General features: G+C 51.1%; 1 protein-coding gene across 5 annotated transcripts in view; it reads left to right on the top strand.

Annotated features, from left to right (window-relative positions):
• The first annotated feature begins 9,148 nt into the window (after positions 1–9,148).
• The window catches only part of SMO (smoothened, frizzled class receptor), a 43,775-nt gene continuing 25,270 nt past the window's right edge, over positions 9,149–27,653 (top strand). The window contains exons 1-3 of one of the 5 annotated variants that reach the window (XM_075599314.1): positions 9,149–9,479; positions 10,209–10,807; positions 23,356–23,561. In XM_075599314.1, the coding sequence (XP_075455429.1) occupies positions 10,558–10,807; positions 23,356–23,561 (456 nt within the window). In that variant the 5' untranslated portion in view covers positions 9,149–9,479; positions 10,209–10,557. Of the gene's footprint in view, positions 9,480–9,561; positions 9,754–10,025; positions 10,106–10,141; positions 10,808–23,355; positions 23,562–27,653 lie in introns of those variants that run through there. The other 4 variants (XM_075599316.1, XM_075599315.1, XM_075599317.1 and 1 more) reach the window with 4 other exon arrangements.

The following is a 27,653-nucleotide window of genomic DNA, read 5'->3' on the forward strand; positions in this document are numbered from 1 at the left end:
TGTCACACACACACATATTATATATATATATATATATATATGTTCAGTAAAACCCGTTATTATGTACCTGAGTGTGCGTTTACTGTTAGTATTGGTTCCTGTGATAGGATCATCCTACTTTATTGGGATCCCTCGCAGGTGGAGGCTCTGCACCAAGGCAACCAAGCGATACCCCAGGCCGGCGGAGACTCAGGCCTTCTGGTAGCCAAACAGGTAACCGTAGCACTGGTGTTTCCTTTAGTACGGGGAAAAGGGGCTACATAAGATACAGTAATGTTGTAACAATGTTATATGTCATTTACTGACTTACATCCATGTACTGCCATTATACCTCCCCCCGCGCCCCCGCGTAACCACTGTAGTATTTGTGCTTCTGTATCATTTCCTTCTTCCTCCCCCGTTTCCCTCCCCTAATTCTTTTCTGCGTTCCTCCCTTACAGACGCCATTCGAAAAATCTTCTAATAAATAAGACGTTTTAAAAACAATATATATTATTATTTTTCTAGAGATGTTTGCCCCCCCCCCCATTAAAGGGGCCGTCAGACCGGGGAATACAACGTACAGTGGCACATCTCTAGGGTTAAATGTAAATAACTAGCACCATTGAATAAGAAAAGAAAGGATAGGTGGGGAAGGAAGATCAGCCTGGAAATGGTTTCATTATAGTAACCCGAGGTTTATAGTGGGGTTTGCTGCCTTTATCTCTCCCTAACTCTGTTCTCTTTCCTAAATGGCTGCGTGATGACGCAGATAGCGACGCCGGGCCGCGCACGAGACTCCCGTAACAAGCAGCTGATCTCCGTTTGTGTATCGGGATTCCCTTTGAACACGCGGGTGGACAATCACTCCGCGGCCTTGTCTGCGATTGAAATACGGACATATTCATGAGGGCGTGTTCCCTCGCTTGGACGTCGGCACACTCCAGTTGAGATCCGGGGGGTGTCCTCGATCGATGCAGAACTGCAGCGACAACAAGATCATCTTCCATTGGATTGCAGAGTCGCCAGCCGGTTGCCGGTAACCGGGCGTCTATTTCTATGCTTGTTTTTATTGTTCTTCCTGTGAGTGGGCGTTTGTCGCCCCCTTTTTAATGTGTAGCACCCTTTCCCCCACCCTAAGGCCGCACTTATAGTGCCGGCGATGCTGCGCTCACTGGAAAAATCAAATAGAAGTGACTTCCAGCGATCGTGACCAAGCCGTCGCATCGCGCTTACTATAAGCGCACGCCTAAGTGAGAGTGTGTCGCTACCGATGTATTCTGGAGCTGGTGTATAGATGTGAGGTGGAACAGAAGGCCTGAGATCTCCGCGGTGGTATAGGGAGACATCAGAACACGCTCTCAGGGATGGTTCATCGGTCAGCGCAGCTCCTCCAGCCCAGGAGGACCCTGGTGCAGCCGGGATGAACCTCATAGGCAACTCTTCTTGGTATTCACACTCCAGACATCACACCAGAGAGGGTATAACTGGGGTTTATTTGGTTCAGTACAGCATTACAGGCTCCATTCCCTGAAGGCAGTACCCCGGGCTTGAGGCCCTGAGCACCCCTCCTCAGCATACCTTACCCCCTAACAGGGCAAGGTCTCAGCCCACTCCTAGCCAGGAGAGACTCACTGCTGCGTCCTCATAGCAGGGAGGGCAGCACAGAACTCACTCCCAGAACCCGTACTCTAACCTCTAGGGAAACCCCCTCCTTCCCAGGGGAGGGGCTTGTAAGCCGGCCTCCTGTCAGTCATAGGCCCCCCTTGTAATACCAGGCCTGAACTTTATTAGGTAACACACATATAACAATACATCCAGGCCCTGCAGGAGGTGCTCCCAACACTGCCCACTCTGTACTGGGACTTACAGTGCTGGAGGGGCCAGAGAATTAGTAGTCCCAAAGGGGACTTGGCTACACGTTTCCTTTTTTTACACGGTAATGCATTAGGCCGCTTGCGCTATTCCTTTTTTGCTGTTTAGGTTTTTATTTTGGAAGTGCTACTTCTCCAGAAGAGCGGCCCCCCTCCCTGCGGAAGTGGCTTTCTCCATGATAATGGGACTCTGTCCCCGTTTGGTGTAAGCGAGTTTACCGCCTTCGGCTTGATATGTGGACACTTTGTCTTTACACTTTCTAGATTGTTTTTGCCTGTGCTGCAGGCACTTTAATGCACATTTTGGTTACATGTATGTTTTATATTTTTGGGCGATCACAGATTCACATTATATTTGTAGTATTGACTTAGAGCGCTGGGTCTCTTGTCCCTATATAGCATGGGTCTCCCTCTGGGCTCCTCTTGACCCCATTATTTCCCTCGGGTTCCCCTTCATCCCTCACCTGCAGCTGCGACCTACAGCCGAGGCTGGGGAGGGTGCGGGGAGGGCTGCTGTCGGGATCCCTTGCGGGTGGAGGCACTGTCACCAGAAGAATCAGGTACACCCCAGGCTCCCAGCGGCGGAGGTTCAGGCCTCCTGTGAGCCACAGGTAACGCACCGCACACACCGTAGTCTTCATATATTCCATAGGGTGGGGGAACGTGCGCTACACCTATACATAATATATTATGAATGATAAAATATAACAGCAGCTGTAAGAATAGTATAGTGGGCACAATGTACACAGGGTCCTATAAAAGTTATACTACTTTGCCTTCCAAGCTTCCAGATGCTGGGGCGGAGATAAGCGGAGAGAGGCAAGGAAAACCCAAGCATGTGTCCCGGGCACTCGCAGTGATACAAAGGACTATATGGGGGCACGTACATCCGTCTCTAACCAGCTCAAGCGGCCGGAAACGGGTACCAACAAAAATGGGGCTGACCACAGCACTCCTGGGTATTAAAAAGAAGAAGAAATGGTATTCAAGCTGTCAAAATACAAAAATTAAAACAACGTGTAACGTTTCGGCCCTTATGGCGCCAGGTAAATGGATATAATAAACGAGAAGGAAAGTGTCGTTCTGGGCTGCAGATATTTCTACAAACCTGATCAGCCAGGGGTGGGCAACTCCAGTCCTCAAGGGCCACAAACAGGTCAGGTTTTCAGGTGATTGAGGCGTCTGTGCTGAAGCAGGGATATCCTGTACACCTGACCTGTTGGTGGCCATTGAGGGCTAGAGTTGCCCACCCCTGGGTTAAACACTGGGTGATACAGGGGGCTTCGTTACGCTGATTGAGATCAGATTCATGTCCTGACTCCCTCACTACAGGCCGGGCCAGTAACACACGTGTTCTGCGCTCCTACATATACAACGGATCAATTCCCACGGTTTTCTTACATTTCTCTCGCCCCTAAAGTATCATTTTCACGGATTTGCTGCCTGTATAAACATGCACATATTTAATTCTAGTCTTATATGCTCATTATCGTTCTCCCTCTTTATATCTTTGGCTAATAATGGTAACATTATTCGTTTAAACAAAAGGGGGGGGGTGACAATTTCCCCTTATACAGGCATACCCCGCATTAACGTACGCAATGGGACCGGAGCATGTATGTAACTATGTAACACAGGCATACCCCGCATTAACGTACGCAATGGGACCGGAGCATGTATGTAACTATGTAACACAGGCATACCCCGCATTAACGTACGCAATGGGACCGGAGCATGTATGTAACTATGTAACACAGGCATACCCCACATTAACATACGCAATGGGACCGGAGCATGTATGTAAAGCGAAAATGTACTTAAAGTGAAGCAATACCTTTTCCCACTTATCGATGCATGTACTGTACTGCAATCATCATATATGCGCATAACTGATGTAAATAACACATGTGTAACAGGCTCTATAGTCTCCCCGCTTGCGCACAGCTTCGGTGCAGGTAGGGAGCCGGTATTGCTGTTCAGGACGTGCTGACAGGCGCATGCGCGAGCTGGCGTTTGCCTATTGGGCGATATGTACTTACTCGCAAGTGTACTTTAAAGTGAGTGTACTTAAACTGGGGTATGCCTGTACACAACAGTTAACAACAGTCTCAAAAGAGATTAGGTAAAAAAATAAAACATACACTGTAAAGCATTTGGTTACAGCAAAATGATTAAAATATAATAAAAAACATTGTTCAAATGACTTATTATTGTCTGATTTCTTTGATGGAGTTTATCATCTACCTTTAACCAGGGCGGTGTGTCCAGGATTACAGGTACAGCCGGAATCTTAAGAAAATAAATATTCATTTATCTATAAACAACAATAAATAATTCATATTTCATAAAGAAATGCGGTAAAATGACCATATAACCCTTTCCCGTTAGTATCGCAGCCCCGTTCCTTATAATCAGGGTTTCCTTTTTTTTTATATATAAAATCGGTGTCTTTTTAAAAAAAAAATTACACTTATTTTTAAACTTTTCCCAGTGATTTTATTTTAAAACATCTGTTATTTTTCCCTCCGTGATGATAATGAAGACATTGGACGCGCGTTAGATTTTGGTGTTTCTCGGCGCACCTTGCTTTAGCTTCTATACCCCCCCCCCTTTATCTCGTACCTGAGGGACGCGGCGGCCACAAGACGTGGAATTTAATAGAATAGGAGGCTTCTTTTCCAGTGCTTATCTGTTTTACACAAAAAAGTGCAAAATGATCAGTCGGTGGTTTATTTTCGGTTAAAAAACCTAAAACCGGGATCCCTACACATACCTTCTGCCGCAACGCGTTTTCTACTAGAAAATATGTATTATATTGAAACTACAACAAAATAATCCACCTTTTACTAAAGGAGTGTGGTAGAAAAGAATGTACCCACTATTACAGGGGCCACCTCCCAGTCCGCAAGGGCCACCAACAGGTCAGGTTTTAAGGACATCCCTGCTTCAGCAGAGGTGGCTTAGTCATTGACTCATTTGCATGTCATTTCCCAGAATCCCCTGCTGCAGCGGAAGCACTGTATGTTGGGAGATAACGGGGAAAGGCGGGGTCGCAGAGCTGTCTGAGGCGTGCGCGTGTGCACACACGTGGGAGTTGTATTTGTATGCTGATCTATTTCAAACTTTACATTTTTGGGGGCTGAATTATCTCCTGTTATGCTACTGGCATCCACGGTTACCGTGGCAACCTCTATTGCCTTATCGAGAGTGAATGTCCGCGGCCATTTTTAACCTCCCAGCGCGGCCAATCTTCTGCCACGGTTATCTCCAGAATTCAGCTACAGCGTTTATAAAGGACGCGAACGCTTAAAACAGCAGAAAAAAGGCCCTTGAATTGGTAAGGAGAAAGGAGAAGTATTTTTATGGCGAGCATTTACAGCTAATGTGTTCTGGAAAAGTTTTGCTTTTTTTTTTTTTTTTAAGGGATTTATAAGGCCGTGCCTGTAGTGCCGTCGATGGCGACACGACGGGTGACGTCGCTAACCGGCGAAAGTTATATTTCGCTGGGCGTCGTCGTTGCGTTATTTCCAGCAATTTGATTGGTTCAAGGGCCGTCACGTGACGCGGCAGCCCTTGAAAAATCTAATTTTGACGGCTACCAGTTTTCGCGACGTCGTTTTGTTGCGCGCACTATAAGCGCACGCAGCAGCGGCAATGCATTTGTTTTCAGGCGATGTCGCATCGCCGGCACTATAAGCGCGGCCTTAGAGTGAATTGCGTAAAATAAAAAAAAATAATCCCCAAATCACTAGCGCCCTGATGTATGTTGGTGTCATTATTCAGTCTTACATTTGGCGCGCGTTTGATTATTCTTTGGACGGCGCGCGTCCTGTTCACACATATTGATGTATTAAGAACTGTTTGTGTTACTTGCCTTTTTGTTTTTTATTTAACTGACCATTTTGACGCATTTATGGCGCACAAAAGTGATGTATGCTTGAAGTTCAACATAACATTTACGCAGACGCGCCCAACGTCACATCCAAACTCCGCCTCTGACGCCGCACAGCACTTTGATATGGGTTTCATACAGTGACGCGTTAACCTGCTATTCTTCTGTGCGTCCGTTTCACGCCAAAAACACTTATAACGACGCTGTATACAACATAATCACCCTGTATACAGACCCGCTTACAAACAGTGTTACCACAACAAGATTGGGTGGAGAGTGCAAAGCACGTGGTTACTACAGAGACAGACATTAAAAGTTTCACAATAGTTGCACTTTTACATAGTTACATATTAGATGGTATATAGAAGATGAGGTTGAATAAAGACATATGCTAAATGTAGACGACAGAAACTTTATCCTATATTTGTATTTACAGTATATTGATCCAGAGGAAGGCAAACAAATAACACCAGTGACATATCATCCAATGATGTCTCATAAGGGGAAAAAGAAATGTATCCCTGATATTTATTATTGTATTGTATGTCTTTATTTATATAGCGCCATTAATGTACATAGCGCTTCACAGCAGTAATACACGTGGTAATCAAATAAATAACAGATAATATAAATAACAGATCATGGGAATAAGTGCTTTAGACATTTCGGAAGAGGAGTCCCTGCTCCAAGGAGCTTACAGTCTAATTGGTAGGTAGGGAGAACGTACAGAGACAGTAGGAGGGAGTTCTGGTAAGTGCGTCTGCAGGGGGCCAAGCTTATGTATCGTGTTCAGAATATCCACAGTGCTATTCATATGCTTCTTTAAGCAAGTGTGTCTTAAGGTGGGTCTTAAAGGTGGATAGAGAGGGTGCTAGTCGGGTACTGAGGGGAAGGGCATTCCAGAGGTGTGGGGCAGTCAGTGAAGAAGGTTTAAGGCGGGAGAGGGCTTTAGATACAAAGGGGGTAGAAAGAAGACATCCTTGAGCAGAACGCAAGAGTCGGGATGGTGCATAGCGAGAAATTAGGGCTGAGATGTAAGGCGGGGCAGAAGAGTGTAAAGCTTTAAAAGTGAGGAGAAGAATGGAGTGTGAGATGCGGGATTTGATCGGAAGCCAGGAGAGGGATTTCATGAGGGGAGACGCTGAGACAGATTTAGGAAAGAGTAGAGTGATTCTGGCAGCAGCGTTTAGGATAGATTGTAGGGGAGACAGGTGAGAGGCAGGAAGGCCGGACAGCAGGAGGTTACAGTAATCAAGACGGGAGAGAATGAGGGCCTGAGTCAGAGTTTTAGCAGTCGAGCAACAGAGGAAAGGGCGTATCTTTGTGATATTGCGGAGGAAAAAGCGACAAGTTTTAGAAATGTTTTGAATGTGAGGGGCGAATGTGAGAGAGGAGTCGAGTGTGACCCCTAGGCAGCGTGCTTGGGCTACTGGGTGAATGATCGTAGTTCCAACAGTAATGTGGAAGGAGGGAATAGGGCCAAGTTTGGGAGGAAGTATGAGGAGCTCTGTTTTAGCCATGTTGAGTTTAAGGCGGCGGAGGGCCATCCAGGATGATATAGCAGAGAGACATTCAGAAACTTTGGTTTGTACAGCAGGTGTAAGGTCAGATGTTGAAAAGTATATTTGTGTGTCGTCAGCATAGAGGTGATATTTAAACCCAAAAGATGTTATTAGGTCACCTAGAGAGTGTGTACAGAGAAAAGAGAAGAGGTCCCAGGACAGAGCCCTGGGGTACCCCCACAGAGAGATCAATAGAGGAGGAGGAGGTGTTAGCAGAAGAGACACTGAAAGTACGATGGGAGAGGTAAGAGGAGATCCAGGATAGAGCTTTGTTCCGAATACCAAGAGTATGGTCATACTGTGCATGCTATGTCTTGTATATAATGTATACCCTGCTCATTATGTAACTGTATTTGAAAACATGTATTATTTGTCTTAACTCTGTGCCCAGGACATACTTGAAAACGAGAGGTAACTCTCAATGTATTACTTCCTGGTAAAATATTTTATAAATAAATAAATATGGAGAATATGAAGGAGAAGAGGGTGGTCCACGGTGTCAAATGCTGCAGAGAGGTCGAGTAATATGAGCAGAGTGTAATATATTTATCATTCGATTTACTCCCTGGACCAACATCCTTCCCATGTTTACTTATTTGGTATATCCCTGTATACCTTCCCTTTACAAAAAGATGTCCAACCTTTTTATTGTTTCTGCCAACACTCTCCATGGGTAAGGAGTACCACACTGTAACTGCCCTTACTGTACAGAACCCTTTCCTTTGTTGCTGGTGAAATCTCCTTTCCTCCAGGCTACGGTCCCAGTCACTGCGTGCACGCCGCGTTGGAGTCGCGGGCTAGGGGTAGCGATAGGACACGTGTCTTGAGTAGAGTGGGGGGGGGGGGGAGGGCGTGATGGGGGCGCAGCCATGATGTCATGCGGGTGTTTCGCCCTCATTGGCTGAACCGCCACCATATGACGTGGCCGACACTCGGCCGCCACGCCCAAAAAAATCTTGTCTTTTGGCAAAGGTGGTCACGCATCGCGCACACACGCCGACTGGGGCCAGCCCCATAGAGGGCTGTGCCAGGTGTGCGTTGCACGTGCATCCGCGGGGACGAAGCCTAAGGGATGCCCCGAGTCCTTTGTACTGCCCGTGGGATGAATAATTCTTTTGAAAGCTCCTTGTATTGTCCCCGAATATATTTGTATATAGTTATCATATCCCCTCTTAGACGCCTCTTTTCTAAAGTAAATAAATCTAATTTAGCTAGCCCCTCCTCGTAAGTTAGCCTGTCCATCCCCTTTATTCATTTGGTGGCTCTTCTCTGCACTCTCTCTAGTTCCATAATGTCTTTTCTTATAATGTGATGCCCACTTTGTTTTATTTGTATTGAAAAAGTTGTCCGTCTCCTGCAGGAGCGGCTGAGTGAGCAAAGGCACAACAATGACACTGAGTTCACGTCAGGGGAACCTGGTTCAATTCCCGGCGTCGGCTCCTTGTCACCTTGGGCAAGTCACTTTATCTCCCTGTGCCTCGGGCACCAAAAACATAGATTGTAAGCTCCACGGGGCAGGGGCCGTGTCTGTAACATTCCTCTGTGCTGCGAACCGCGCGCTGCGCTGCGATTGTGACGCGCTGCGTCCCATTTGGAGAAAAGAGCTCCACAAAGTGAAGTTACTATTCCTGTATTCATGCTATAGATAGAACATGCCACGGTTTGGGCCTGGGAGGGATGCACTTGGTCCCCATGGAGTAGCCCGGCCCTGGGAGATGCTGCTCAGCACATTGTCCTGCCAATCACCAGTTTGTCCTTGTCTCAGTTTTTGGGGGAGGGGAGGCAGGGAATCCTTGCTCCTTTCCCCACCCCCCTCACCCCCCTTCAGTGTGCATGTTCCAGCAGCCACATTCCTGAGTTTCCCTGCTCTTCCAAGCAGAATCTCACCAAGGAAAACCGAAAGTGTGGGTCACAAGAAACCCAATCCATGCAAAAGCAACCGGTGCACGTGTCGGGGGTTTGGGAAGAAGAACAAATCTGGGAGATCTGCTGCCCCCCCCAGAATTGTCCGGGACCGTCCAGGCGGAGATTTAAGATGAAAAATAAGAGTTTGGGGAAAAAGGACTTCAATGCAAAAGTGATTTAAGCTCTTTCTTTGTGTCGGGAAAAAAAAACGATTTTAACATGTGATTTAAACAGCTCCTAACTGCTGAAGTGAGCAGCACTTCCAGGGTGAGTTTTCAGAAGAAAAACAAGAGTTTTGGGAAAGAAATCAACGCAGAAGGCAGCACTTTGCACGTTACGCTTTCTGCTGGAAAAGGGGGGGGGACACAGAGACTTGTGAATTGGATCTCACATGCCTGGAATCAGCAGCACTTCCAGGGTCAGCTCTAAGGAGAAACGGGGTGTTAAAAAAAAACCCCTAAACAATGTACAAGGAATCAGTGCAGCTTGGGGTTGGGAAAGGATGTGTCCAATCTAGCTAGCAGCACAGGGACCAAATAAAGTGAGTGTGAGGGAGAGTGAGTGTGTGAGTGTGTGTGAGCGTGTGAGGGAGAGTGTGTGAGAGTCAGTGTGTGAGGGAGAGTGTGTGTGAGAGTGAGTGTGTGAGGGAGTGTGAGAGGGAGTGTGTGAGTGTGTGAGTGTGTGAGTGTGTGAGTGTGTGAGTGTGTGAGTGTGTGAGTGTGCAGGAGGAGGGGGATAAGGAGGACAGATCCCAGCTTCTGGATCAGGTTACATTCTCCCACTCTGCTTTTTTTCCAGAGATCCTCCTCCCATTTCTGTAAGTTTGTTGGGGACAGAAGGGAGCTGTTTTCACTTAAAACCCCCAAACAAGTTCCCTGCATCTGTTGTCCCAGGTTGTTGGGGTTTTTTTTTTGGGGGGGGGGGGAGAGTTTGGGGTCTTTGTTAGTTCAGGGTTTGTTTTTCTTTTTGGAAAAGGGGATTTTTTTTTCTTGGCAGCAACAGGAAAGCGAGTAAAATGGAGGAGGGAAGTTTGCAGAACTGCAGAGGCCTGAGAGGACCCCCATCCTGCTGAGGGGACCACCATCCTGCTGAGGGGACCACCATCCTGCTGAGGGGACCCCCATCCTGTTGAGAGGACCCCCATCCTGCTGAGAGGACCCCCATCTTACTGAGGACCCTCATCCTGCTGAGGGGACCCCCATCCTGGTGAGAGGACCCCCATCATGCTGAGAGGACCCCCATCTTACTGAGGACCCCCATCCTGCTGACAGGACCCCCATCCTGCTGAGAGGACCTCCATCTGTGTTTTGGAGTAATTGAAGAGTTTGCCTCCTTTGTTCCCAAGATGTCCTCCTTGGTGCTCTGGATCTGCTGGGTTTGGGTTCTTGGGTTTGGGTTCTGCCTCCCTGGCTCAGGGGGAGCTCAGCTCAATGAGACCTTTTACATGGATAGGTGCAAGAAAAGCACCACCTGTGAGGCCCTGAAATACAACATCTGCCTGGGCTCTGCCCTGCCCTACGGGTTCACCTCCACTGCCCTGACCGAGGACTCCGGCTCTCAGGAAGAGGTCCATGATAAACTGCTCCTCTGGTCTGGTAAGCATGGGGGGGCAACTTATTCCCCAACTCCCATCCCAAATACTGCAGAGGAGGGCATGGTAAGGGCTGGCTACAGTCATGTCCATCTATCTATTCACATATACAGATTACTGTGTGTGTGTGTGTGTGTGTGTGTGTGTGTGTGTGTGTGTGTGTATGTGTGTATATATATATATATATATATATATATATATATATATATAATACCATGTACACGCACTCTCTAATGTACAGAACGAATTAGATCATTGTTCCCATTTATGTCTGTCACCCTCGTCTTTAATTTCCCTGACTTAGCCATGTCAGAGCCTCTGCCCCACAGAGCTTACAATCTGAGCAGTGTATATGTGTTTATTTAGCTTCCGCTGGGTCTGATGCAGTTTCCAGTATGCAGTAGAAACTAAAGATTTAGGTATATAATCGGGAGAAAGGTGTGACACACACACACACACACACACACACACACACACACACACACACACACACACACACACACACACACACTGACAGACACACACACACACACACACACACACTGACAGACACACACACACACTGACAGACACACACACACACACAGATACACTGATACACACTGACAGACACACACACTGACACACACACGAATGCTTAATAAATTACATACTAAACTTTCATGGCTATAATCATAATATATATTATCGTTCTAATAGTAACCTCTTCTACGTGTGTGTGTGTGTGTGTGTGTGTGTGTGTGTGTATGTGTATATTTATTATGTAGTTGACAGTAATCCCTTTTATGCACTGTGATAAAGGCCTGTGTTTGCTAAGCGGTGCTATGCCATAAGACACCTTACGGGCAGTGGCGGACTTAACTTTTTGCCGACCGTAGGCTAGGGGGCGGCCCTCCTCAGTGTAGCGGCGGCATGTGACACCGTGGCGTCCTTTGCTGTCTGGTCGCCATGACCGCGTGACGCTACAGGAGTGGTCCGGAAACGGTAAGACTCGCGTAACAAAACTGCGGCTCAAGCCTGAGGCCTTCTGGGAAATCTGCCCCTGCTCCCAGTCCATGAATTCGCTATAACGGTAACTTCTGGCACCGGAAACTGGCATAGGCCATAGCACCATTTAGTTAATGTGGGTGAAAGTCACGTGAGCACGGCTACATGAAACTGGAAGGGGCACTTCTCCCACTTCATAGGCCAGTAGCTTTTACTAGTAGGCCTCTTCTAAGATGTCAGGTTTCATAAAAACACACGCGTATAAACGGCCGGTCCCACTCTTGAACCCCGTCTTTTGGAGTTTATCTGGCTAATAAGGGGTGAATGTTTTACATAACGTGATAGATTTTGTATCTAGTAAGCCCCTTAGCCATGTCCCCCCTAACCCCCATTTATATATATATAGATATATATATGCAAATACAACTGTATGCTCATATATGTATAGATATATATAGAGAGAGAGAAACAGGCCTTTTGCGCCCCGCGGCGCTGGTTGGGAATAACGCGCAGCGTTTGGGGCTCTGTGATACGGTGATCTCGGCTCTCGGGACTATATTGAGTAGTGGCATAATTCATTGGGAAATATTTGTCCACATGGCAATTATACTCTCTGCAGACACGTCTTCCAATATGTCCTTCAGACAGCTTGGTCTTCCCCCCGGGCGCATTGTTTTAAAGGGTAAGAGTATTTCCGCTCACGATTTTGCCTTCAGACCTTCTTTATTTTAATACAGGCCAAAGTAAGAGTGAGTCATAGAAGGACAGGCAGCGCTGAGCCGTGCGGACGCTCCGCGGTGAGCCCCGGCAACCTCAATGAGGATGTCTTGAGAAGGGGGCTCCCGCGAGCGTCCGCAGGCGTGCTGAGGCGCTGGGATTTTCAGCCGACAGCAGAACCTGTTTCTGAGCGCTTTGCGGGCTATTGGCCCAGTGACGTCAGTGCGCCGCCTCCCGATCGCGCACGCTGGCTCGTCTGCTAGTTCATGCAATCGCTCCTGATTGCGCAGGATTAGCAGCCTCAGCGTGAGCGCGGAGGAGCGCTGACTGCTACACTATGGTGTAGTGCTTGTCCTGGAGACTTTACTATAAGAAGCTTGCTGGGGGACCGATGCAATAGGATTTAATGTCAGTCCAGTTAGATGTGAGGGGGAAATTCTTGGTCCAAAGAGCTTGCTATCTATGTGAATGGTTAAGAACCATTGAACCTTTTAAAAATGTCTTGTGACTCAGTGGAAGCCCTTATAAACTGATTTTGATTTCATGAGAGCCAGAGGCCACTTATTCTATTCATGTAAAAACACAAAATTGCTGTGATACGGCTTATTTTTTAAATAAATTGCTAGCCACGCAATCGGAAGCTGCAATGTAATCTCCCGATGATGTCACAGCTTTTTATTGGCTGTCAGAATGACGCTGATCTCGGTGGCCATATTGTTTCTCCTGGACTAGAATTCCTGTAAGAAAATTCCATAGTAAACATCTCGGGATCCCCCATGTCCCTGTAGGTTTGGGTGCTGGGGTCCAGTTCTGGGGGCCCCCGATGTTTGAAGCAAGATACATATTTGACCCAATATCTAAAGTGCTGGTCCCTTGACGTACTTGTGTGACGCGACGGCTTGATCGCGATCGCTGGAAGTCATTTCAATTAGATTTTTCCAGCAACCACAGCGTGACGTCAGCATCGCGGGCGCCAGCAATATAAGCGCCGCCTAAGACAGCAGTGCTCCTATATAGAGTGAGCGACTTCCTCATTCACAAGGAGACAAAAGGATTATGCCCTCAGGGCACATGGGCGTCTCAAAGCTTCCTGGCCAAATGTGATGGGTCACGGGTGTGAGCATGTAAGAGGTTGTTGGTTGCCGTACTCTTCCGAAATGTTAAATTAACTTAATTGGTATATAGTACACTGATGCACTCACGAGAGTCGCTCTAGTGCTGTGCCATAGAAATAGAAGTCATCTATGTAGCGACACCATAGATCGATGTACTGAGTATAGTGTGCCTGATTTGTCAGAAAATATCACTGTCTTCTCCCACCATCCAAGGTACAGGTTGGCATAGGTTGATGCCCATCGCTGTACCTTGGATCTGATGGCATATGCAGTAATTGAACATGAAGTTATTTCTGGATAGTAAGAAATCTAATAATTTCAGTACAGTGTTGCTGTGATGATTATGTTCAGTACTTCTAGTGTATAGAAAATGTGCAGAGGGCCTCTATCCCCAAGTTATGTGGAATGCTTGTGTATAGAGCCTCCACATTCAGGCCCACCAGGAAGGTCTGCTCATCTATGGAGACCCCATACAGTCTCCGAAGGACATCCTTCGTGTCCTTGAGGTATGAGGGAAGGCTCATAACAAAAGGATGTAATACTTTATCAACATAAATACTGGCATACTCCATCAAATTCCTCGAACCAGAAACGATAGGTCGTCCTGGAGGTGGAAATCTATGCTTGTAGTCTTTGGGGAGACTGTGGAAAGTAGCTATTTGTGGGGTTTTGCCAAGTATACATTCATATTCGTGCTTTGACAAAACCTTATGGTCCACACCCTTTTTTAGTATGGTTATTAGATCCCTTCTAAAATTTAGGGTAGGATCTGCGTCAAGGACCTTATAGTATTTGGTGTCAGATAGTAATCTCATATTTTCCCTGATATAGTCATCACGCCGGAGGACTTGCCACCCTTGTCTGACGGCTGGATGACAACGTCCGAAGTCTCCTGGAGTTCGAGTGCAATGTGTTCATTTGGCGTGAGGTTTGATATGGGCAAGTGTTGTGGTATCATCTCTAATTTCCTGGTGACAGCCTTAGCAAAAACGTCAATGTTAGCGCTTGGTTCTAAAGGTGATTGCGCTCTGAGTTTTGTGAAAGGTGCCTCCCTGGGGGTGCATTCCTTATCCTCCAGTAAAGAGGTGGCACCTTGTAAGTGCGAGTACTCACTCGCCTCTATGGTATATTGTGAGCTGGGTGTTTAAAATCCAGTCTCAATTTTTTGCTAAAGAATTTATGCAGCAATAATTTCCACGCCAATACATCCGTGTCCTTATCTCACGCAAAACAATTGTATTGTGCAGATGATCAGAACGAGGAGTGGTCAGCACCTCGGCCTGGACTGCCTCCTTCCCTTCTTGCCGCTGTAGACCCACACTTTCCGATGTCTTCGCCTTCCCCCCCCCCCCCAACCCTGTCTAGCAAATGTATTTTCTTTCCGCGCTTAAAGTTCTGATTGGAATCTGTCGGTATTGTTTTTATGGGGTGTTTCAAGGTCATTCCAATCGGAATGTATCTTCCATTTGGGAATGTCAATGAACTATCTTTCAATTTCCTCCTTAGTGGCTGTTAATTTCTTTTTCTCATGGGTAGTCAATGGTGGCATTAAAGTCTTTGAGCAGTCTAACAGGGTGGCTTCCCAAGCTCTCGTATCAAATCATTTTCGAGACTTGTAATTACCCGCCACATTTTACATCGGGATCTCTAAATATAATCAAAGCATTGGAAGAATTTTCAACTTATCTGCAGGAGCCCCTTTCTCATTGGTGATGTTGGTGAAGGACACATTCAGGGCCTCATTTTGCCAAACATTGAAGTCCGTTTTGTTCGATAGGTAACCAGCCGTAGCTGGATTACTGTGAAGGGAGCTGGCGTCGGAGCGACTTCCGATAAACTAAAACCAAAACAGAGAGGTGGCAACATGCTTAACCAGGGTAAAAAATGGGGTAGGTGCACTACAGGTGCGCCAACGAGTATTCTAAAACTTATCTGGGGCAATCACCAACATGACCCAGGTAATGCTGCGACATTTCAGTGACATTTCTGCAGACAGACTAATGGCCCATCGGATTAACACAGCAGGGGTCCCTGGCAGTCCCATTCAAACTTTATTTAATGTCCCCACACTGTTATCTGTTATTACTATTAAAGATGACATTTTATGCTCTAAATCAGGGCTGCGCAAACGGAATGGGACTGCCAGGGACCCCCGCTGTTAATTCGATGGGCCATTAGTCTGTCTGCAGAAATGTCACTGAAATGTTGCAGCGTGTACCCAGCGTGTACCTAGCGTGTACCTAGCGTGTACCTAGCGTGTACCTAGCGTGTACCCAGCGTGTACCCGGGTCTTGTTGGTGATAGCCCCAGTTTTTCCAAGGCAAGTTTTAGAATACTCGTCTACAAACCTGTACGGGTAACAAAGTCCTAATCGGAGAGTTCTCCAGAGGTGGAGAGCTGGGTAGGGAGACCCCTGTGATGTGCACTTACCCAAATGTACAGCAATGTTTGTGGTTGAGATGGAATGGAGAGCTCGGGATCCCTCAGCACACAGGTACCGCAGGAGATAGCATAACACGGATACATATTGAATGATGATGATAGCTGGTAAGCAGTGTGATCTAGAGATTCTAGAGCACTGGTGCGCAAACAGGGGGGCGCAAGATTTTTTTTGGGGGGGGGGGGGGCGCGGCGGTTACAGAGGCCTTGCGCTTTTCCCCAAAGCATTTCATGTCATTTGACACTGCATCGGCTTGGCAACGCGGCATCAAATGACGCAGCAGGGTCATGTGACATGACCCTGCGGCGTCATTTGACGCCGCTCTAGAGAAGGTAGTGGGGGGGGGGGGTGCGAGCGCTGAGGGAGAGCAGGCAGGAGGGCGCAGGGCAAAAAGTTTGCGCAGCCCTGATTTAGAGCATAAAATTCATCTTTAATAGTAACAGCAGATAACATAGAGTGGGGACATTGAATAATTTAACGGAATATAGCTAAGGTATTCTATAAAAGTACATGCCAAGAGATGAAGGAATATCTCTGTACAACCTCTTGTCGGGTTGTATACATATTTCTCTGCCGGGGAGCCGTGTCCCCCTCTCGGGTACTAAAAATCACCCCGTGGCAGTCAGAAGTAGGGCCAGCTATGGAGCCTTCAAAGAAGCTCACCCAGCTACCCCCCCCCGGGGTCGTACACTGCGGAGCCCCGTCAGGGCTATATGAACTCTAATCGGGACGCGTTCCCTAACTGTCAAACAATTAAAAGGGGATCCTTATACTATTCTATCTATACGCTTAGCACATACACACTATACACAGTGAGGTCCCACCTCTGTGCCTCCTCCAGGGACCTGACCTTCTAGAAGCCCCCCCCCCCAACCCCTCTCTCTATAGATATCCTCCCATTAGATCACTGCTCAGAAAATGGCGGGGCGAGGATTCCCGGCACCATGTTACGGGAAAGGGGTGCTATTCTGTGTGGGCCCACACCCGTTAACCCCTTAAAGCCATAGTAATCCCAGAGGGGGGAGGGGGGGTTACACTAGACATGCTGGGGAGTGGCTATACTGTCTGCATAGTCACCCTACATCACAGGATATGGGGGGGGGGGAGTAATCTGACTGATCACACACAGTTAACCCATTAAGGTTGTTAACCCCTTAGTAGTAGTCCCCAAAGGAGGGCGACATAAATGATGTGAGTAATCTTACTGGTAACAGCCATAGTGAAAACCCGTGTCAAATACATTTTTGGTCTGACATATAGCAACTCAATTCTGCCCTCGCGCTATTAACAGACTTTTTGGGTTCGGGCCAAGTTGAACGTTGACATTTGGACGCACTGTCTCTTTTTTTATGTCGCACAGAAACCATTCTTTTTAATGACATACCGTCTACATTTGAACGTCTGGCGCAGTCCCTTTCTGTGCGCCAAAAAGAATGACAACAATATTTGTGACGCTGCAGCACAGCGGGAGCGATGTCAGGACGCAGGCGCACTCAGCCACAGGAAAATCTGTGTGCGACGATTAGTTCATGGGCCCAATAAATGTGTTTGTGGTTACATCGTTGGCCAAACATCAGAAAACCGGTTGTTTTGTTAATCATTTAGCCGATTTTACTTGCTACTGTCCTTAGCGCGGCTGTCCTTTGTGCGGCTGTCCTTAGCGCGGCTGTCCTTAGCGAGGCGGTCGTTAGTTCACTTTTGTGGGTGGGAGAGTGTGTGAGTGTAAGCGGGAGAGTGTGTGTGTGTGGAAGTGAGAGAGTTTGTGTGTGGAAGTGGGAGAGTGTGTGTGTAAGATAGAGACTTTGTCTGTGTGTGTGTAAGCAGTGGGAGTTTGTGTGTGTGTAAGTGGGAGAGTATGTGTGGGTGTGGGTGTGGTGTGTGTGTAAGTGGGAGAGTGTTTGTGTAAGTGGGAGTGTGTGGGAGAGTGTGTGTGTGGGAGAATGTGTGTGTGTGGGGGAAGTGGGAGTGTGTGTGTAAATGAAAAGGTGGAGGGTGTTATTAAACATCGAGGATCACACTGATATATTTTAGTGGCTGTGGGTTATTGGGAGTTAGATGCAGGCCAGTGTTAGTGGCTGTGGGTTACTGGGAGTAAGGTGCAGGCCCAGTATTGGTGCAGGCCAGTGTTAGTGGCTGTGGGTTATTGGGAGTAAGGTGCAGGCCCAGTGTTAGTGGCTGTGGGTTATTGGGAGTAAGGTGCAGGCCCAGTGTTAGTGGCTCTGGGTTACTGGGAGTAAGGTGCAGGCCCATTGTTAGTGGCTGTGGGTTATGGGAGTAAGGTGCAGGCCCAGTGTTAGTGGCTGTGGGTTATTGGGAGTAAGGTGCAGGCCCAGTGTTAGTGGCTGTGGGTTACTGGGAGTAAGGTGCAGGCCCAGTGTTAGTGGCTCTGGGTTACTGGGAGTAAGGTGCAGGCCCATTGTTAGTGGCTGTGGGTTATGGGAGTAAGGTGCAGGCCCAGTGTTAGTGGCTGTGGGTTATTGGGAGTAAGGTGCAGGCCCAGTGTTAGTGGCTGTGGGTTACTGGGAGTAAGGTGCAGGCACAGTGTTAGTGGCTGTGGGTTACTGGGAGTAAGGTGCAGGCCCAGTGTTAGTGGCTGTGGGTTATTGGGAGTAAGGTGCAGGCCCAGTGTTAGTGGCTGTAGGTTATTGGGAGTAAGGTGCAGGCCCAGTGTTAGTGGCTGTGGGTTATTGGGAGTAAGGTGCAGGCCCAGTGTTAGTGGCTGTGGGTTATTGGGAGTAAGGTGCAGGCCCAGTGTTAGTGGCTGTGGGTTACTGGGAGTAAGGTGCAGGCCCAGTGTTAGTGGCTGTGGGTTATTGGGAGTAAGGTGCAGGCCCAGTGTTAGTGGCTGTGGGTTATTGGGAGTAAGGTGCAGGCCCATTGTTAGTGGCTGTGGGTTATTGGGAGTAAGGTGCAGGCCCAGTGTTGGTGGCTGTGGGTTATTGGGAGGGGTGCAGGCCCAGTGTTAGTGGCTGTGGGTTATTGGGAGTAAGGTGCAGGCCCATTGTTAGTGGCTGTGGGTTATTGGGAGTAAGGTGCAGGCCCAGTGTTAGTGGCTGTGGGTTATTGGGAGTAAGGTGCAGGCCCAGTGTTAGTGGCTGTGGGTTACTGGGAGTAAGGTGCAGGCCAGTGTTAGTGGCTGTGGGTTACTGGGAGTAAGGTGCAGGCCCAGTGTTAGTGACTGTGGGTTATTGGGAGTAAGGTGCAGGCCAGTGTTAGTGGCTGTGGGTTACTGGGAGTAAGGTGCAGGCCCAGTGTTAGTGACTGTGGGTTATTGGGAGTAAGGTGCAGGCCCAGTGTTAGTGGCTGTGGGTTATTGGGAATAAGGTGCAGGCCCAGTGTTAGTGGCTGTGGGTTATTGGGAGTAAGGTGCAGGCCCAGTGTTAGTGGCTGTGGGTTATTGGGAGTAAGGTTCAGGCCCAGTGTTAGTGGCTGTGGGTTATTGGGAGTAAGGTGCAAGCCCAGTGTTAGTGGCTGTGGGTTATTGGGAGTAAGGTGCAGGCCAGTGTTAGTGGCTGTGGGTTACTGGGAGTAAGGTGCAGGCCAGTGTTAGTGACTGTGGGTTACTGGGAGTAAGGTGCAGGCCAGTGTTAGTGGCTGTGGGTTATTGGGAGTAAGGTGCAGGCCAGTGTTAGTGGCTGTGGGTTATTGGGAGTAAGGTGCAGGCCAGTGTTAGTGTCTGTGGGTTATTGGGAGTAAGGTGCAGGCCCAGTGTTAGTGGCTGTGGGTTATTGGGAGTAAGGTGCAGGCTCAGTGTTAGTGGCTGTGGGTTATTGGGAGTAAGGTGCAGGCCAGTGTTAGTGGCTGTGGGTTATTGGGAGTAAGGTGCAGGCCAGTGTTAGTGGCTGTGGGTTATTGGGAGTAAGGTGCAGGCCCAGTGTTAGTGGCTGTGGGTTATTGGGAGTAAGGTGCAGGCCCAGTGTTAGTGGCTGTGGGTTACTGGGAGTAAGGTGCAGGCCCAGTGTTAGTGGCTGTGGGTTACTGGGAGTAAGGTGCAGGCCCAGTGTTAGTGGCTGTGGGTTATTGGGAGTAAGGTGCAGGCCCAGTGTTAGTGACTGTGGGTTACCGAGAGTAAGGTGCAGGCCCAGTGTTAGTGGCTGTGGGTTATTGGGAGTAAGGTGCAGGCCCAGTGTTAGTGGCTGTGGGTTACCGAGAGTAAGGTGCAGGCCCAGTGTTAGTGGCTGTGGGTTATTGGGAGTAAGGTGCAGGCCCAGTGTTAGTGGCTGTGGGTTACTGGGAGTAAGGTGCAGGCCCAGTGTTAGTGGCTGTGGGTTATTGGGAGTAAGGTGCAGGCCCAGTGTTAGTGACTGTGGGTTACTGGGAGTAAGGTGCAGGCCCAGTATTGGTGCAGGCCAGTGTTAGTGGCTGTGGGTTATTGGGAGTAAGGTGCAGGCCAGTGTTGGTGGCTGTGGGTTATTGGGAGTAAGGTGCAGGCCCAGTGTTAGTGGCTGTGGGTTATTGGGAGTAAGGTGCAGGCCCAGTGTTAGTGGCTGTGGGTTATTGGGAGTAAGGTGCAGGCCCAGTGTTAGTGGCTGTGGGTTATTGGGAGTAAGGTGCAGGCCCAGTGTTAGTGGCTGTGGGTTACCGGGAGTAAGGTGCAGGCCCAGTGTTAGTGGCTGTGGGTTACTGGGAGTAAGGTGCAGGCCCAGTGTTAGTGACTGTGGGTTACTGGGAGTAAGGTGCAGGCCCAGTGTTAGTGACTGTGGGTTATTGGGAGTAAGGTGCAGGCCCAGTGTTAGTGGCTGTGGGTTATTGGGAGTAAGGTGCAGGCCAGTGTTAGTGGCTGTGGGTTATTGGGAGTAAGGTGCAGGCCAGTGTTAGTGGCTGTGGGTTATTGGGAGTAAGGTGCAGGCCAGTGTTAGTGGCTGTGGGTTACTGGGAGTAAGGTGCAGGCCAGTGTTAGTGGCTGTGGGTTACTGGGAGTAAGGTGCAGGCCAGTGTTAGTGGCTGTGGGTTACTGGGAGTAAGGTGCAGGCCCAGTGTTAGTGGCTGTGGGTTATTGGGAGTAAGGTGCAGGCCAGTGTTAGTGGCTGTGGGTTATTGGGAGTAAGGTGCAGGCCCAGTGTTAGTGACTGTGGGTTACTGGGAGTAAGGTGCAGGCCAGTGTTAGTGGCTGTGGGTTACTGGGAGTAAGGTGCAGGCCAGTGTTAGTGGCTGTGGGTTACTGGGAGTAAGGTGCAGGCCAGTGTTAGTTGCTGTGGGTTACTGGGAGTAAGGTGCAGGCCAGTGTTAGTGGCTGTGGGTTACTGGGAGTAAGGTGCAAGCCCAGTGTTAGTGGCTGTGGGTTACTGGGAGTTAGATGCAGGCCAGTGTTAGTGGCTGTGGGTTATTGGGAGTAAGGTGCAGGCCCAGTGTTAGTGGCTGTGGGTTATTGGGAGTAAGGTTCAGGCCCAGTGTTAGTGGCTGTGGGTTATTGGGAGTAAGGTGCAAGCCCACTGTTAGTGGCTGTGGGTTACTGGGAGTAAGGTGCAGGCCCAGTGTTAGTGGCTGTAGGTTATTGGGAGTAAGGTGCAGGCCCAGTGTTAGTGGCTGTGGGTTATTGGGAGTAAGGTGCAGGCCCAGTGTTAGTGGCTGTGGGTTATTGGGAGTAAGGTGCAGGCCCAGTGTTAGTGGCTGTGGGTTATTGGGAGTAAGGTTCAGGCCCAGTGTTAGTGGCTGTGGGTTATTGGGAGTAAGGTGCAAGCCCAGTGTTAGTGGCTGTGGGTTATTGGGAGTAAGGTGCAAGCCCAGTGTTAGTGGCTGTGGGTTATTGGGAGTAAGGTGCAAGCCCAGTGTTAGTGGCTGTGGGTTACTGGGAGTAAGGTGCAGGCCCAGTGTTAGTGACTGTGGGTTATTGGGAGTAAGGTGCAGGCCAGTGTTAGTGGCTGTGGGTTACTGGGAGTAAGGTGCAGGCCCAGTGTTAGTGGCTGTAGGTTACTGGGAGTAAGGTGCAAGCCAGTGTTAGTGGCTGTGGGTTATTGGGAGTAAGGTGCAGGCCAGTGTTAGTGGCTGTGGGTTATTGGGAGTAAGGTGCAGGCCAGTGTTAGTGGCTGTGGGTTACTGGGAGTAAGGTGCAGGCCAGTGTTAGTGGCTGTGGGTTACTGGGAGTAAGGTGCAGGCCAGTGTTAGTGGCTGTGGGTTACTGGGAGTAAGGTGCAGGCCAGTGTTAGTGGCTGTGGGTTACTGGGAGTAAGGTGCAGGCCCAGTGTTAGTGGCTGTGGGTTACTGGGAGTTAGATGCAGGCCAGTGTTAGTGGCTGTGGGTTATTGGGAGTAAGGTGCAGGCCCAGTATTGGTGCAGGCCAGTGTTAGTGGCTGTGGGTTATTGGGAGTAAGGTGCAGGCCCAGTGTTAGTGGCTGTGGGTTATAGGGAGTAAGGTTCAGGCCCAGTGTTAGTGGCTGTGGGTTATTGGGAGTAAGGTGCAAGCCCAGTGTTAGTGGCTGTGGGTTATTGGGAGTAAGGTGCAGGCCCAGTGTTAGTGGCTGTGGGTTATTGGGAGTAAGGTGCAGGCCCAGTGTTAGTGGCTGTGGGTTATTGGGAGTAAGGTTCAGGCCCAGTGTTAGTGACTGTGGGTTATTGGGAGTAAGGTGCAGGCCCAGTGTGTGGCTGTGGGTTATTGGGAGTAAGGTGCAGGCCCAGTGTTAGTGGCTGTGGGTTATTGGGAGTAAGGTGCAGGCCCAGTGTTAGTGGCTGTGGGTTACTGGGAGTAAGGTGCAGGCCCAGTGTTAGTGGCTGTGGGTTACTGGGAGTAAGGTGCAGGCCCAGTGTTAGTGGCTGTGGGTTACTGGGAGTAAGGTGCAGGCCAGTGTTAGTGGCTGTGGGTTATTGGGAGTAAGGTGCAGGCCCAGTGTTAGTGGCTGTGGGTTATTGGGAGTAAGGTGCAGGCCAGTGTTAGTGGCTGTGGGTTATTGGGAGTAAGGTGCAGGCCAGTGTTAGTGGCTGTGTATTACTGGGAGTAAGGTGCAGGCCCATTGTTAGTGGCTGTGGGTTATTGGGAGTAAGGTGCAAGCCCAGTGTTAATGGCTGTGGGTTATTGGGAGTAAGGTGCAGGCCCAGTGTTAGTGGCTGTGGGTTATTGGGAGTAAGGTGCAGGCCAGTGTTAGTGGCTGTGGGTTACTGGGAGTAAGGTGCAGGCCAGTGTTAGTGGTGCCATTTTGAAGTGAGAAAACAAGGTTTGAGATCAACCATCAACACCGCAGGAGAGTCACGGTATCACCCAGCTCCTTAGATAGTAAGCTCTTTGGGGCAGGGATGTTCCTCGGTGTACGCCATTAGTGTCCTGTAAGAATAAATATTATTTTATCTGTTTGTGCCCAGGATTAAGGAACGCCCCCCGCTGCTGGGACGCCATCCAGCCCCTGCTGTGTGCCGTCTACATGCCGAAGTGTGAGGGCGGCAAGGTGGAGCTGCCCAGTCAGGGCCTGTGCCAGGCCACGCGGGGCCCCTGTGCCATCGTGGAGCGGGAGAGAGGCTGGCCGGACTTCCTGAAGTGTACCACAGACCGCTTCCCCGAGGGCTGCCCGGTAAGAAGGCAAACGCCGCAAGGCGTAGGCTCTGCACTACTGGAAGGGCCGCGAGAGAGGGGGGAGTTTGTGTCCTGAGCGCGGGGAAAGCTGCCGTCCGGATATGTCATATTTACAGCTACGTAATTTCTCCGGACGTTCTGGGGGTCTGGGCCCTACGTCATTTCTCCGGCCGTTCTGGGGGTCTGGGCCCTACGTCATTACTCCGGCCGTTCTGGGGGTCTGGGCACTGCGTCATTACTCCGGCTGTTCTGGGGGTCTGGGCCCTACGTCATTACTCCGGCAGTTCTGGGGGTCTGGGCCCTACGTCATTACTCTGGCCGTTCTGGGGGTCTGGGCCCTACGTCATTACTCCGGCCGTTCTGGGGGTCTGGGCCCTACGTCATTACTCCGGCAGTTCTGGGGGTCTGGGCCCTACGTCATTACTCTGGCCGTTCTGGAGGCCTGGGCCCTACGTCATTACTCCGGCAGTTCTGGGGGTCTGGGCCCTACGTCATTACTCTGGCCGTTCTGGGGGTCTGGGCCCTACGTCATTACTCCGGCCGTTCTGGGGGTCTGGGCCCTACGTCATTACTCCGGCCGTTCTGGGGGTCTGGGCTCTACGTCATTACTCCGGCCGTTCTGGGGGTCTGGGCCCTGCGTCATTACTCCGGCCGTTCTGGGGGTCTGGGCCCTACGTCATTACTCCGGCCGTTCTGGGGGTCTGGGCCTTACGTCATTACTCCGGCTGTTCTGGGGGTCTGGGCCCTACGTCATTACTCCGGCAGTTCTGGGGGCCTGAGCCCTGCGTCATTACTCCGGCCGTTCTGGGGGTCTGGGCCCTACGTCATTACTCCGGCAGTTCTGGGGGTCTGGGCCCTACGTCATTACTCCGGCCGTTCTGGGGGTCTGGGCCCTACGTCATTACTCCGGCCGTTCTGGAGGCCTGGGCCCTACGTCATTACTCCGGCCGTTCTTTGGGTCTGGGCCCTACGTCATTACTCCGGCCGTTCTGGAGGCCTGGGCCCTACGTCATTACTCCGGCCGTTCTGGGGGTCTGGGCCCTGCGTCATTACTCCGGCCGTTCTGGGGGTCTGGGCCCTACGTAATTCTCCGGCCGTTCTGGGGGTCTGGGCTCTAGGTCATTTCTCCGGCTGTTGTGGGGGCCTGGGCTCTACGTCATTACTCCAGCCGTTCTGGGGGTCTGAGCTCTAGGTCATTACTCCGGCCGTTCTGGGGGTCTGGGCCCTACGTCATTACTCCGGCCGTTCTGGGGGTCTGGGCCCTACGTCATTACTCCGGCCGTTCTGGGGGTCTGGGCCCTACGTCATTACTCCGGCCGTTCTGGGGGTCTGGGCCCTACGTCATTACTCCGGCTGTTCTGGGGGTCTGGGCCCTACGTCATTACTCCGGCCGTTCTGGGGGTCTGGGCCCTACGTCATTACTCCGGCCGTTCTGGGGGTCTGGGCCTTACGTCATTACTCCGGCTGTTCTGGGGGTCTGGGCCCTACGTCATTACTCCGGCAGTTCTGGGGGCCTGAGCCCTACGTCATTACTCCGGCCGTTCTGGGGGTCTGGGCCCTACGTCATTACTCCGGCCGTTCTGGGGGTCTGGGCCCTGCGTCATTACTCCGGCCGTTCTGGAGGCCTGGGCCCTACGTCATTACTCCGGCCGTTCTGGGGGTCTGGGCCCTGCGTCATTACTCCGGCCGTTCTGGGGGTCTGGGCCCTACGTAATTCTCCGGCCGTTCTGGGGGTCTGGGCTCTAGGTCATTTCTCCGGCTGTTGTGGGGGCCTGGGCTCTACGTCATTACTCCAGCCGTTCTGGGGGTCTGAGCTCTAGGTCATTACTCCGGCCGTTCTGGGGGTCTGGGCCCTACGTCATTACTCCGGCCGTTCTGGGGGTCTGGGCCCTACGTCATTACTCCGGCCGTTCTGGGGGTCTGGGCCCTACGTCATTACTCCGGCCGTTCTGGGGGTCTGGGCCCTACGTCATTACTCCGGCTGTTCTGGGGGTCTGGGCCCTACGTCATTACTCCGGCCGTTCTGGGGGTCTGGGCCCTACGTCATTACTCCGGCCGTTCTGGGGGTCTGGGCCCTACGTCATTACTCCGACTGTTCTGGGGGTCTGGGCCCTACGTCATTACTCCGGCCGTTCTGGGGGTCTGGGCCCTACGTCATTACTCCGGCCGTTCTGGGGGTCTGGGCCCTACGTCATTACTCCGGCCGTTCTTTGGGTCTGGGCTCTAGGTCATTACTCCGGCCGTTCTGGGGGTCTGGGCCCTACGTCATTACTCCGGCCGTTCTGGGGGTCTGGGCCCTACGTCATTACTCCGGCTGTTGTGGGGGCCTGGGCTCTACGTCATTACTCCAGCCGTTCTGGGGGTCTGAGCTCTAGGTCATTACTCCGGCCGTTCTGGGGGTCTGGGCCCTACGTAATTCTCCGGCCGTTCTGGGGGTCTGGGCTCTAGGTCATTTCTCCGGCTGTTGTGGGGGCCTGGGCTCTACGTCATTACTCCAGCCGTTCTGGGGGTCTGAGCTCTAGGTCATTACTCCGGCCGTTCTGGGGGTCTGGGCCCTACGTCATTACTCCGGCCGTTCTGGGGGTCTGGGCCCTACGTCATTACTCCGGCCGTTCTGGGGGTCTGGGCCCTACGTCATTACTCCGGCCGTTCTGGGGGTCTGGGCCCTACGTCATTACTCCGGCTGTTCTGGGGGTCTGGGCCCTACGTCATTACTCCGGCCGTTCTGGGGGTCTGGGCCCTACGTCATTACTCCGGCCGTTCTGGGGGTCTGGGCCTTACGTCATTACTCCGGCTGTTCTGGGGGTCTGGGCCCTACGTCATTACTCCGGCAGTTCTGGGGGCCTGAGCCCTACGTCATTACTCCGGCCGTTCTGGGGGTCTGGGCCCTACGTCATTACTCCGGCCGTTCTGGGGGTCTGGGCCCTGCGTCATTACTCCGGCCGTTCTGGAGGCCTGGGCCCTACGTCATTACTCCGGCCGTTCTGGGGGTCTGGGCCCTGCGTCATTACTCCGGCCGTTCTGGGGGTCTGGGCCCTACGTAATTCTCCGGCCGTTCTGGGGGTCTGGGCTCTAGGTCATTTCTCCGGCTGTTGTGGGGGCCTGGGCTCTACGTCATTACTCCAGCCGTTCTGGGGGTCTGAGCTCTAGGTCATTACTCCGGCCGTTCTGGGGGTCTGGGCCCTACGTCATTACTCCGGCCGTTCTGGGGGTCTGGGCCCTACGTCATTACTCCGGCCGTTCTGGGGGTCTGGGCCCTACGTCATTACTCCGGCGGTTCTGGGGGTCTGGGCCCTACGTCATTACTCCGGCTGTTCTGGGGGTCTGGGCCCTACGTCATTACTCCGGCCGTTCTGGGGGTCTGGGCCCTACGTCATTACTCCGGCCGTTCTGGGGGTCTGGGCCCTACGTCATTACTCCGACTGTTCTGGGGGTCTGGGCCCTACGTCATTACTCCGGCCGTTCTGGGGGTCTGGGCCCTACGTCATTACTCCGGCCGTTCTGGGGGTCTGGGCCCTACGTCATTACTCCGGCCGTTCTTTGGGTCTGGGCTCTAGGTCATTACTCCGGCCGTTCTGGGGGTCTGGGCCCTACGTCATTACTCCGGCCGTTCTGGGGGTCTGGGCCCTACATCATTACTCCGGCTGTTGTGGGGGCCTGGGCTCTACGTCATTACTCCGGCTGTTGTGGGGGCCTGGGCCCTACGTCATTACTCCGGACGTTCTGGGGTCCTGGGCCCTACGTCATTACTCCGGCTGTTCTGGGGGTCTGGGCCCTACGTCATTACTCCGGCCGTTCTGGGGGTCTGGGCCCTACGTCATTACTCCGGCCATTCTGGGGGTCTGGGCCCTACGTCATTACTCCGACTGTTCTGGGGGTCTGGGCCCTACGTCATTACTCCGGCCGTTCTGGGGGTCTGGGCCCTACGTCATTTCTCCGGCTGTTCTGGGGGTCTGGGCCCTACGTCATTACTCCGGCCGTTCTGGGGGTCTGGGCCCTACGTCATTACTCCGGCCGTTCTGGGGGTCTGGGCCCTGCGTCATTACTCCGGCCGTTCTGGGGGTCTGGGCCCTACGTCATTACTCCGGCC

The sequence above is a fragment of the Ascaphus truei genome, chromosome 5 (genome assembly GCF_040206685.1).
Source record: "Ascaphus truei isolate aAscTru1 chromosome 5, aAscTru1.hap1, whole genome shotgun sequence".
Classification (NCBI taxonomy): Eukaryota; Metazoa; Chordata; class Amphibia; order Anura; family Ascaphidae; genus Ascaphus; species Ascaphus truei.